This window comes from Bubalus kerabau, chromosome 5 (assembly GCF_029407905.1).
Source record: "Bubalus kerabau isolate K-KA32 ecotype Philippines breed swamp buffalo chromosome 5, PCC_UOA_SB_1v2, whole genome shotgun sequence".
Taxonomy (NCBI): Eukaryota; Metazoa; Chordata; class Mammalia; order Artiodactyla; family Bovidae; genus Bubalus; species Bubalus kerabau.
The window spans coordinates 84,004,121-84,016,637 of NC_073628.1; the positions used below are offsets into that span (position 1 = coordinate 84,004,121).

At 50.7% G+C, this 12,517-nt stretch overlaps 1 protein-coding gene across 5 annotated transcripts in view; it reads right to left on the reverse strand.

The window, feature by feature from the left end:
* Positions 1-1,574: 1,574 nt before the first annotated feature.
* The window catches only part of PARP1 (poly(ADP-ribose) polymerase 1), a 48,417-nt gene continuing 37,474 nt past the window's right edge, over positions 1,575-12,517 (reverse strand). For all 5 annotated transcript variants that reach the window (XM_055582026.1, XM_055582025.1, XM_055582024.1 and 2 more), the window contains 9 exons: positions 9,577-9,660; positions 7,814-7,936; positions 7,134-7,262; positions 5,592-5,690; positions 4,939-5,091; positions 3,896-4,023; positions 3,074-3,135; positions 2,396-2,510; positions 1,575-2,117 (listed from right to left, as the gene is read on the reverse strand). In XM_055582026.1, the coding sequence (XP_055438001.1) occupies positions 2,036-2,117; positions 2,396-2,510; positions 3,074-3,135; positions 3,896-4,023; positions 4,939-5,091; positions 5,592-5,690; positions 7,134-7,262; positions 7,814-7,936; positions 9,577-9,660 (975 nt within the window). In that variant the 3' untranslated portion in view covers positions 1,575-2,035. The remainder of the gene's footprint in view (positions 2,118-2,395; positions 2,511-3,073; positions 3,136-3,895; positions 4,024-4,938; positions 5,092-5,591; positions 5,691-7,133; positions 7,263-7,813; positions 7,937-9,576; positions 9,661-12,517) is intronic.

The following is a 12,517-nucleotide window of genomic DNA, read 5'->3' on the forward strand; positions in this document are numbered from 1 at the left end:
GTGGACTGAAACGTGAGCCAAATGCTGTCTCTGGCAGCTGCGGCCGTCCAAGGGCATTTCCAGGCAAAGGCAGGAGGGCGGGCAGCTCCCAGCAGAGGCCCAGGGCTGCACCTTGGCTCACCAGGCACCCTGTGCTTCTGTATGATTTACAATTTTAAACTACCTACACACATTTTAGTTGCTAACCTGAATTTTTGTAAAGTGAAGAAAATATAAATATGAATACTGAAACATAACATGGCAGGTTCCCTCTTTTAGCAGGAAAGTATGGACTCAGAATCTCTTTTTAAGAAAGAAATCACTTCTGATTATAGAAAACCCATTAAGCAATCACTCCAACCTAAAAATACTCTGTTTAATCAGGTACTGTGGTGCGGGGAGGGGTGGGGGCTGGTAATTGCCCTTCTCTGTGCTGATAAAAAAAATGGTGAAGCGTACAGAATATTCAGGATCTAGGGAGCCTGAGAGCATTACTGAGTGGCCAGCTAACCAGGAAAGGGGCCTCAGGTTGATTTTGCTAAGGATTTTCATCAAAAGTTAAGGACACCAAACAAAAGATAAAGAAGCTGGTTTGCCTGTTTCTGAAATCTGACACCCTAACTTGGGTATTGTGTGGCCCTTAAATTTTATTAACTGCAGAAAGCCACAAATATGGCTACCAAGACACACAGTCAGTTCATAACTGCACCTGCCGCTATCATCACTTCCATGTAACAACTCAGAGAAAATGTTTTTCTTCTTTCCTGTCTGGAATGACGTCTGCTCTTTGTTCCTCTGACCCAGAACACCTGTGTGTCTGGGGCCGCAACAGCAGCTCATTCTGAGGCCTTCTCTTACCTGTGACTCCACCTTCTAGCCCTCACTTCCCATTCTCCTTCTGTAGAAGGTTTAATCAAGTGTCACGAGATACCATCCTGGCTTTCAGGGAACTTAAATGTAAATATTTAATAAGCACCATGCTCAAATACACAGTAGTGGCAGGAGGCAATGTAGTATATGTAAGATAACACTCCACAGAAAGGAAGAGCATGCTGACATGGGTTTTATCACCGCTAACTATCTGATAAACTGAAGAGAAAGAAGCATGGTCTCCTATGCTTGGCTTTCTGTTACTCAGATGGGGCTTTCCTACTGGCCACTGCTGTATGCTGCCTGGCACATTCTGGGGTTTCATGGATACGGGTGCAAACAATCCCCCTACAGTCTCTGTGGACCTTGCACTGTGAAGATAAATAGATCCGCAGTCAGAAGGCGACCAAACACACATAACGACAGAAGCCATTTCCATTTTAATCCAGAATTACTATTAGCCCTTTGGTATTTTGGTGATGCTAGTCTTAATTTAGAAGACAAAATTGCTCAGAGGAAAACAGAATTTTAAATGCAATCTAAAACTACTACGTATTCTGAGAGCTTCCACGTTCAAGAGTTTCTAGAAAAGGAAAGTGCCTTTTGTTTCTCAGTATGAGAAATTGTTAAAGCTCCTCCCTGTGGTCTCCCAACACTTCTCACCGAAAAACAAGAGGCTGAAAGGGTGACAACAAACACAAAGTGAAAAAAAAAGGAAATTTAAATAGTATGAAATTAGTTTTTATTTTGACTTCAAAATAAACACTTAACATTTTTCCAAAACTAAAGATGAATACTTAAAAACAAGGGTAGAAGATTACTTTTTTCCTTCCCTGGGGAAACCAGTAAGGCAGATGTTCTAATGTGGCCTGCAAGGCTCTTTCATTGGACTAATCTAGACACAGGTAAGACCCTCCCCAGCTTTTCCTCTATTGTCAGTTGCACCTACCAGGGTTATGGCTGGCAGGAGAAAAACCCCAAAACCACCCCCCGCCCGCTCCCCCGCCCAACACAATCAAGGGATTTGAAAAGCCGGGAAAATCGCTGAAACATGTGACCAAGTGTTCATATAAAATCCCTTCTAAGGAGACCGAGTGAAGCTACTATGCCTCAGCAACTCAGCTGAGGTTTCTGCCTGGCCAGTCAGTGCAAAGCCAGTCAGTCACCAGCCTGTGCACCTCACAGCTCACCACAGGGATGTCTTAAAGTTGAACTTCAGCTTCAGCAGGTACTTCAGGTGGACCTGAGCAATGTCGTAGACAATGTACCTGGAGGGGAAGTGTGTCAAGGTACAAACGCTTCCACAAAGGAGGGCGTGCCTGCTGCCCGTAAGCCGGCCTACGGCCACACGCCACAAACCCTCCCAGGTCGGGGGCTGGGTCTCTCATCCTGACCGGGGAGACCACTGAGGGGAACTGCTCCCCGTGAGACACACCACGGGACAGTCTTGAGCCAGCCCGCCCCTGGGTGAACTGGCTGCATTTAAGTGACTTCACAGCCCCAGACCATTGCTTGAGGCGTGCATAGCACACTCGTAAAAGGATACTCGTTATATAGCAGACAGGTGTCATTAACACCAGATGAAATCCCTGTCCCGAGAGGCACCTCCACACCATCCACAGTAATACTAGCCGATGGGTCAGGGGTAGTTTTGCCTAAACCTGCAGGACAGAAGGCAGACAGGATACGATTTGTGGAAACATGCCGAAAATGGTCCAGAGAGATGAGATCTGTATATACATTTAAAAGACATACGAAACCCAATACTGTGTCCTCTTTCCAGACATACAGCTGTAGGTATACAGCAAGTTCCAGCCTAACTGATTTTCATCAGCGTAGTAGTGCCCCCACCCTGCTTTCCGTTAAGTAGAATTCCAAAGCCCTCGCTTCACCTAGGCAGAAGGAAGTCCTAAATCATTACGGGCTATGAGCTGTAGCAATTCAAGAAGCTCCAGGTACCACTATGCCACCAGAAGGCCCTCAATACTGAAGCCAGGAGTCAGGTTAGATCCCAAAGTCAGTGCACCTGGTTATTAGCAGCTGGAACCAGAACTCTTCTATGGCATTTGTAAAACAAGGGTCATTTGTGGCCAGAGTCAAACATTAAAAAAAAAAAGAAAAGAACCTGTAACAGCTAGCCACAGAAACTATGACTCTGGGGGAAACAAAGCCCCTCCCTGTGCCGTCCTGGGTACCTGCTGCGGCAGCTTCCGAAACACATTACCTTTGACACTGTGCTTGCCCTTGGGTAACTTGCTGATATGCGAAGCGTGTTTCAGTTCATACCTATAAGAGAAGGTAGTTTCAGAAGAGCCTCTAAGGTCACTGGGCTCTCAGACCAACAGTACAAACAGCACAGCAAGGCCACAGAAGCTGCTGAGACCAACACTCAGAGAGCCCAGTCCACGTTCCCTGCTAGGAGCTCCCCTCTGCTCTGGTTCTAGACATGGAAGGTGCAGCCCCCTTTGAACAGCTGGTGCCAACGATCACTGCCAGAAGGCCACTTCCAGGAAAGGGCCCAATTAGAGCTATGATGTAGCTGCCATTCTGGAACTTTGTCCAGTCCAGGACCCTGAGACCCCTCCTGGTCTATTACATAACCCTGCTCTCTTTGGATTATGGTCGATGAGGCCAAGGTGGACAACCAATCCAAGCTAGACCAATCAGATTTTCTCTGCAAGGAATCTGCAACTGGGATTAAGATTCCAATTCAACCTGAGATGGTCTCAGAAAGGAAATCTAAAAATCAGTAGGGGGACAGGGGCAATGAAGTGACCACCCTCTGTGCTTCCCAGTCCACAGGAAGAACAGAACTGCCAGTACCTGAGGCCTGGCTGTCTTCCTGTCTTGGTTTTGTGAAGCATTTCTGTGCCTCCCTCATTCACTTAACTTGCATTGGTGTCTGACACCCACCGCCGAACTGGTGGGTCCTATAACTGTGGTGGGGAATTTCCAGGATCACGTCTATCCAGGGGAAGCTCCTTCCTGCAGCTCACCCCATCCACCCCCATCAAGTGCCACCAGCCCCAGAGCTGGGGTTACTCACATGTTTCCAAGGGCAACTTCTCCCAACAGGATCAAGCCTATTGGGTCTCCCTGGGACGTGTGGCAGTAGTTGGCACTCTTGGAGACCATGTCGGCGAAATAGATTCCCTTACCAAACATGTAGCCCGTCTGGAGAGATGGAAAAGGGACAGCTGAAAACCTTCTCATGGGAGCGCTGACTGTGAGCCAGGCGCCAAGAAAACAGCCATGACAGGTTACTAGCGGCCCCCACAGAGGGCAGAGCCTGCGCTCAGGAGCAGGGTGTTCAGATCCCAGCTCCACCTGCTGCCCAGGGGCTGTGAGAAGTCACTGGGATCTCTCTGGACCCCACTTTCTTCGCTGAACTGGGGAAAAGAACCCTACGGGGCTGCTGTGAAAATTAAATGAGCTACTAACGGCTTCTTAGACCAGGGTGTGGCATATATGAACACCCAGTAAACACAGCTATACTTTTTATTCCTTTAAGGGAAAATGGAGTTAAGAGACATTAGAGTGTTTGCCGCCGCATGGCACAGTGGACTCTGCCACACTAACAAGTCCAGTCATTAAGCTCCTCGCTTTCTACAAGTACAGAACAAGGGGCCTGGCAGACCCTTCTTAAGTTCCTGCCTGTGGGTCACGTCTATAATTGAGCAGCTGACACAGCGGTCTGACTTGGGTCTGGGTTGGACTCTACCGAGGCAGACTGGAGGTCCCCAGCTGGGAGGAGGGAGAGGTAGGTTGGGACTCAGCCTGGGCCGTGGCCAAAGTCTGTGCTCTCTGCCAGTCAACACCCAATTATCATTCACAGCAGGCTCTGGAAAACACTTCACTTCCTCTGTTCCAGAAACTGTGTGCAGCTTGGTAGTGAGGTCAGGAAAGGGCCGTGCGGCAACGCTCACCTTAACTACCATGGCTGCGCCTTCATCTTTAAACAAGGCCGCGTGGTCACAGAGGCACACAGAGGCTTCCCACACAAGTACCCACAGGGCTCAAGTGCAGATGGCTGCAGAGATGGGCAGAGTCCACCCCTCTCCTGCTATGGCTCCCGGGCCAGGCACATACCACAGGCGCTTCAGGTGGGGCTATCCGGAGGCCCTGGGACAGGATGCCCGCGAAGTTGGTGGTCCTGGACCCGTGCCACAGCAGCCTCCGGTTATGCAGCTGCTTAAACGGCTTGTAACGCTGGCTCTCCCCTTCGCGCTCTATCTTGAAGATCTGGTCGGAGTTATTACATAAAGGAGAGAGGTGGAAGGAGCCACCAGTTACTGTGGGGGAACTGGAAGATCCGAAGAGACACAGGGACAGAGCTGAGACACGTGAGGCCTTCTGCAGCACGGAAGGTGTTCCAATCGGGCTGGGATGCACCAACAGGCCACTCAAGGTCTCGTCCAGCAGGGACCAGCAGCTGAACTCATACTGTGTGCAGCAGAGGCACACCTAAGGCACTTTATTTTGGATCTCTCATAATAGTTCTGATTCCAAAACTAGGCGAGAACTAGGTTTTGGAATGGTAGGTAGGAAATGTCCTTTAATACAGAATAAAAAGCCAACCCCAAACCATAAGACTATGGACTTGTGTGTCCCACAAACAACTGCGTCACTTCCTCTGGTTATTTAAAGCAAAGCCAACTGCTCCTACCCAGGCCCAGGTTGGAGGAATGGACAGGGAAGAGCTGGCAGGACACAAAGGGGGCAGGAGGAGGAGAGAGCCTTACGTCGACGACTTCTAAGTCATACGCATTGTGTGTGGTCGCATGAGTGTTCTTCACATACTTCCTAATGATCTCGGCTTCTTCGGAATCTTTGTCCACAACCTAGAAATAAAGCATTTTGGAATCAGAGCAAGGAGGGCCACACAGAGGCAGGGAGAACAACAGGCTCAGTTGATGCACAAGTAATACATGGCTCACGTGGAGCCCGGGTGGGAGACAGCCAACCTGCGTTCCAGGCCCCCCACCTCCTCGGGCATCACCTGTTTGCATGATCCCAGCCTCCGTCCTGCCTTAGAACCCTATGCTTTGGGCCACCACGAAAGCTAGGAATGTGGGGCTCACTGTCTGGAGCGGGGAACCTCTGCCATGAGGAGCTAGCTGGCTCTCAGGTAATAGTCCCTCGAACCATAACTTAAGCAGGGGATCCTGGGTTCAATCCTTGGATCGGGAAGATCCCCTGGAGAAGGGAATGACAATCCACTCCAGTATTCTTGCCTGGAGAATTCCATGGACAGAGGAGCCTGGCGGGCTACAGTTCATGGGGTCACCAAGAGTCGGAAACGACTTTGCTTGTGTGTACTGAACTGAACCATGACTTAAAGCCCTGGGGCCAGGAGACTCCCTGCAGCCAAGACCTGCAACCAAAAGCAGTGAGGATACGACAGACTCTAGGGCTTTTGACAACGGTGATGGGTGCTCCATTTGAATCCTCAGGGACAGCACATCGTGGCTCAGAGCAAATGTGCACTAAATAACCGTCAGATAATGGAATCTCTGCCTAAATCAATGAGTGTGTGATGGGATTTATATTTTCAGTCTAATCCAAAGTTCAGAGAATGCAGAAATTCTAGTTCTCCTCATTGCTTCTTAATTAAATGGCTTCACAATCATTAATAGAGACATTAACAAACCCCTTCATGAAGAACCAGGCTGTTTGGTATCCTACCCAGCATACACCCACACACCACACAAAACCTATACTTTGTCCTAAGCACGGAGCAAAGGCCCTTTTTAGTTACGTAAACACAGGACACCAGGCTGAACAGATCCCAGTGCACTTGAACTTCCTCACACTGCAGGGCAGGACATGGGCTGTGAAATGAGGCACATGTGAGATGTGAGACCAGGCTCAAAGCCAGGGCAAGCCTGCAGCTAAGGCAAAAATTTCTCTGGTTGGCCAAGGCAGGGTGATTTCTGCCCAAGCCTCCAACAGACCCAAGTTCAAGAACTGTGTGCACCAACACAGCCACTGACTCCAGAGGACATGCATCTAGGCACTGCAGCTTTATTACGGCTGCCATCAGGCGCCTGCCTTGACTTGGAACCTGCCTCGCAAACGAGGTGCTTCTTTACAGGTGAAGGCTCTGAGGTTCTCAGAGGACCACAAGCAGAAACACCTAGGAACCTTATCAGGATGGTCAATCCTTGGACCCCAGCAATCTGTTTTAACAAGCTCTCTAGGAGATCCTGATGCATGTTTAAGTCTGGGGACCACTGTTCTTGGGACAGAGGGTCTGATGCTTCAGAAAGGGCGGGCCCTGTTACCTTAATGTCAGTTTTGAGCTTCTCATAGTTGACATCAATGGGGTCCTTGCTGCTGTCATAAGAACCACCCCTGAGTAGACTGTAGGCCACCTCAATGTCCAGCAGGTTGTCTAGCATTTCCACCTTGGCCTGGAGGAAAGGAAAACCTAGAGCTAAGTACAAGGCGAGGGAGAAAGACTCACCCAGAACCCAGACAATGTCTAACACAGTGACGAGGTCCCTCCCAGGTGTCCAGGGACAGCCTGTTCTCTGTTCACAGGATACACGTCTAAGGATTTCTGGAATGCTAAGGAGGCTCGCTATCCAGGGCACAAGAGGCAGCAAACACATGGCTGTGTGTGTGGGGTTTCTCTCCCACACACTGGTGACAGGTGGAGACCTCTCACTGGCTCCCTAATGAAGGAGAGAGGGAAACCAGAGACAAAGATGCTCCCCCCTCTCCTATGGTTCTTTTTCCCCAGGCTGATGTGGTTCAGCAAGGGCAGGAAAACCCAACTGTTCTACCCATGGTCAGGCTCCTGATATGGGGAGAAACCCTACTTTGAAATGAGAGCCCAGCGGTGGGCCTCCGGCCCTGGCCACTGCCCTCGGGGATCACAACATAGAGGGGCAGTGATGCGGGAGTGACACCCAGCCCTGCACAGCCCAGACCAGTGGCTCCTCCTGGGCCGCGGTGCTACCTGCACGCTGTTTGCATTGTTCAGGAGCGGGGGCTTCTTCATCCCGAAGTCGTGGGGGATCAGGGTGTAGAAGCGGTTGGAGAGATCCAGGATGTGAGAGTCACTGCTGCCCTGGGACAGTGCCTTTGGGGGGAGGGAACAGAGGGAACGGCCTGAGGCGCCGCTGAGCTTCTAGCACCTTGCCGGACTTTCTCCTCTGGAAGCCGGGTGCTGCCGCCAAGTCTGTGTGGCCAGGCCAGGAAACCACCTTCTGCAGCGTCTGTCACTCAGCTGGGCAGCGGCAGGATCCCATCCTCAAACCGGGTGGCTCCGGACACACGGGGTTCCCGTACACGATTTCACTTGTACAGACAGTTGTGCATTTATACACCCATAAACCCCTCACCACTATGCAAAATGCTCACTGGGGCATGTTGATGGTGGGCGCACTGGCTGTTGCTACAGAAGTCTTTCAACTTTCTGCGTGTTTGGAAAGATTTCACAACAAACTGTCGGGGACTTCTTGGTGGTCCAGTGGTTAAGAATCTGCTTTCTAATGGAGGGAACGTGAGTTCAATCCACGTTTGGGGACCTAAGATCCCACATGCCATGGGGCAACTAAGCCCGAGCATCACCAACTACGGCGAAGCCTGTGCACTGCCACAAAGAACCCACAGGTCACAACTAAGACCTGATACAACAACAACAACAAACAACAACAAACCTCGAGGGGGAGAAAAAAAGACCCTTTGCTATAAAATTCAATCCAGCCGCCTTGGCCACTGACCTTCATCTTTAAGGCGGGGGCGGGGTGGGGTGGGCCAGGGCCAGCACAGAAAGGTGAGCCCCTCCCCAGGCCGCAGAAGGTGCTCAGTAAACGCACAAAGAAACGGAGGAGCTGGACCCCTAGTCAGTGCACGCTCGGCAGACACCCTTGGTGCCTACAGGAGGGCAAAGGGGCAACGAATCAGCACCTGAAGCCCTAGGTTGGCTTCTCACGGTGACTCGGGCTTGTCCTCGTTGTAAACCTCTGCCTGTGCTGCAGGCTGCTCTGTGCAACAGGCAAAGGACACCACCCCAGCCCCTCCGCCTGGACATTCTGGAATGGGAAAGAGCTCAGGCTGAGCAGTCTTTCAGGTCTCTGGCAGTGGGTAACAAGGAAAGAGGTCAACTGATCAGGACTGGCTGTAACTGGATTTAACCGCTACATTTCAGGGCCTCCTCTCCAGCATCAGCCAGAGTCCACTGCCCTGGTCCGACTTCAATGTCCTGTGTGGTTTTCTTCTTTCATGTGCCACCCCCAAACACAAGTGGAACCCTCCAGGGCAGAGGCTGGAAGACACTGGGGACTGGGGGGCCTTGGGAGATGCTCAGCAAGTTGACGTGGAATGAACACGAACAAGAGCAAAGCGATGTTTAACTACTTGATGATGCTACTTGATGATTTCATAGTAACTGCCAAATAAACTCAGGCTCTCTTAAGGACACACAGAATAAAATCAGAACGTTTTTATGAGGCGGGAGAATGAAATTCCTCATCAGGCATATAGTGTTTACTTCATATCTGACAACTGAAACACTGCTAATTCATTAGGATTGTGATCACCTTACTTTCTTTGTCATACTTGGTGAACTGAAAACCATCTAAATCAGCAGGAATCAGTATGTCTATTTTCTTAACCTTGAGTAAATGTACTGCTGCTTTCCCCACCGGAGGATGACAGGCAGCCCAGGAGATGCCCCTGCCCCCAACATGGGGCAGCTGGAGGAGGCTGGTGTCTTACCTGCTGGACCTCACTGAGGATGGAGTATGCAGCCTGGATCTGCCTTTTGCTCAGCTTCCCCAAGGGCATCTTCTGAAGGTCAATCTGAGGAGACAGGGGGATTTTTTCCCTTTGAAAGTTGGGCACTGTCCGGCGTGATGATGGGAGAGCCGGACCGAACATCACCCCAGGCCTTCTGAGCTCCAAAAGAAGCAGACACAGTCTGTTTGGTCCTCCTAAGGAGACCTGGTGACCCGATTCCACAGGCTCTGCAGCCCTACCCCCAGTGCAGTGGATGGGAGTCTGTGAGAGAAGACTCTTGTTCATTTATGGCAGAGATAAGCCAAGCCCCCACCCCTGCACTGGGTTTGAAACAGTCCCACACTTCTGGAAGAAAACACAGCAGGACTCTCATCTAATTCCCAAGTGAGGCCCTCCCTGGGGTCTCAGAGCCAAGGCCATCCCCAGCCAGAAAATAACCATAAAGTGGGGAAAATTATTTTTAAAAGGACACGCTCCTGAACATACATACTGACATCAACCTAACAATGTACCCCTCAAATCAGTCACCCTGAAGGTTAAACGTCTGTCCCTACAACAGTGCTGCTCACAACACCCTGGGAACCAGCAGGAAGGCAGGGAGCGGCTGCAGTGGCAGAAGCGTGAACTCTGTGGCCAGGGGTCTGGTCACCAGCTAAGGAGCGAGGCACCCACTCCCAATGGGAGCGACCTGGCTGAATGCTGGCTAGGCCCCCTCCTCTGTCAGCCCCCCATGGGGCCCCCTGCTCTGAATCCTGAGCCGCAGTCTCTAGGGTTGTTCCCAGCAGACCTCCTGAGCTCCTGGCCCCGGGACTGCACTTAGTCCATCTTTGGGGCTAGTATCTGCGGGGCCTGGAACAAAGATGGAGCTGGACAAGCACTCAAGAAGTGGAACTGCTATCTGATTAGATGAAATATTAAGAGGATGTGAAGGTGCTCACAGCCCAACAGGCACCAATTAGGGACCAGTGGTGACAGCGTCTGCATTCTCAGTACTGCCCATCCACCCATCTCCAGGGAGAGCTGGTTTCTGGGAAGAGTTTAAACAGTTGGAGTGCAGTCCAGGGAAGAGGATGGATAATGTATTCTGAGCCAAGGACACAGCATAGTAAAAGAGCAGAGTGACCCAAGCATGGACTGTGAGTTGGCTCTAAAGCAATTCTAAAGAGGAAACTCCAGAAGATATACTCCAAGAGCAGTGTGACCAGAGTGACAGCAGACTCTGAGGGAAGCACTTCCCTGAGCTGGGTAATTCTGGTGCTTGTTTTAAATAGACCTTGTTTCTCTAACCCACACCCTCAAATGCACAGACACAGCCCACAAGAACAAGGAAAGGGCTCAACCAGCACAAGCCACCTCCACTCCCGACCGTGGGCTGCAGTGGGGAAGGAGGCTTCAAAGCTGGAGCGTGGGCTCTGGACACAGCGCACACCCTCCCCGCCCTGGCTTGGACTCTGCTCTGGGCTCAGGACTCACCTGCTCACCTGCTCACAGGGAGCACACAGTGCCCTGGTTACTATGTTTCCTTATCTACCTGGTCACCCTTTTCACGTGCAGGCCATTGGGCTGGGAGTGGGTGCCCCACTCTCCACATGCTCAACCCACTTAGTTCCGTGTCTCTAAGTTGTTTTAGAGTGTGTGTGTGCTTAGTTGCTCAGTCATGTCTGATCCTTTGCAACCCCATGGACTATAGCCCATCAGGCTCCATTGTGCATGGGGGTTCTCCAGGCAAGAATACTGGAGTGGGGTTGCTATGCCTTCCTCCAGGGGATCTTCCCAACCCAGGGATTGAACCCAGGTCTCACACATTGCAGGTGGATTCTTTACCGTCTGAGCCACCAGGGAAAGCCCTTTTTAGAGTGTAAAACAATATAAAAAAAAAAAGTCATTTCACACAGAGAGACTGGGTCTGATGACAGCTGAGAAATTCTATGAATCACAGAGAAGCCAGAGTACAGAAAGCCAGAAAGGGTATGTGGGACCTTTCTTTTGAAAGATTCATGAAATGAAGATGCCCCTGCCCACTCTGGTACACCTCTTCTCTAGGCATTCTTGCTGAGCCTGCCCATAAGCTGTTCAAACCTGTCAGACCTCCCAGCAAGAAGCCTGGTTGTATATCTACTTGAACAAGATATCTGCACAAGCCCTAGCTATCTTCACACCTGTTAGGGGTGTCTAAGTCATGACCCAACACTGTAACAACAGCAGAGCCCGAGCAGTCCTGCCAGGCTGGGCTTAAGACAGGGAGATGCAGGGCTGAGGAAGAGAAGCTGCTAGTGGTCTCTACAACCCAGATTTGTCTTGCCTTCTTTAAGGCTGGCTGGAAGGAGCAGAGAGGAAGCAAGCTGGTGAAGGGGCAGAATGGACAAGGCTAATCTGCAACTCCTGCACTCTGCTGGTCCCTGCTTCTTTTTCAAAACGGCTCCAAGCTTAGAGGCAGCAAGAACATTCATCTCCCAGGGGACAAACAGAGAGCACCTGGCCCTGGCTGGTGGTCCCTGCCACTTTTCCTTGGACAGAAATATGACTGATCTACTCATCACTTCCCCCTCCCCTCCACCCCTATGATTGGCTGGTATGAATTTTATCTGATGAAGCAAGTGTCAGAAGCTCTCTGCTGGTCACAGCAGTTCTTTCACTGTAAATGGGCTCCATCTTGGACTTCCATGACAACTCCAAGTGGCCTATTTGGTTGAGCCACAAAAGAACCATGCCCCACACTCCTTTATGGCAACTTCAAGGGAAAAAGTGCAATGGGGACAACATACCATCTATTTCACAACAGGCCAACGATTCTCTGTGAAAGTGTAGGTACCCCAGGCCTCAGTGCTCCTGTATGCCTCAGGCTAAAGACCAGCCATTGAACTCATTGCCAACTCAGCACTCCAATCATCCACCCCAGCAAATGCTCACAAATATAACA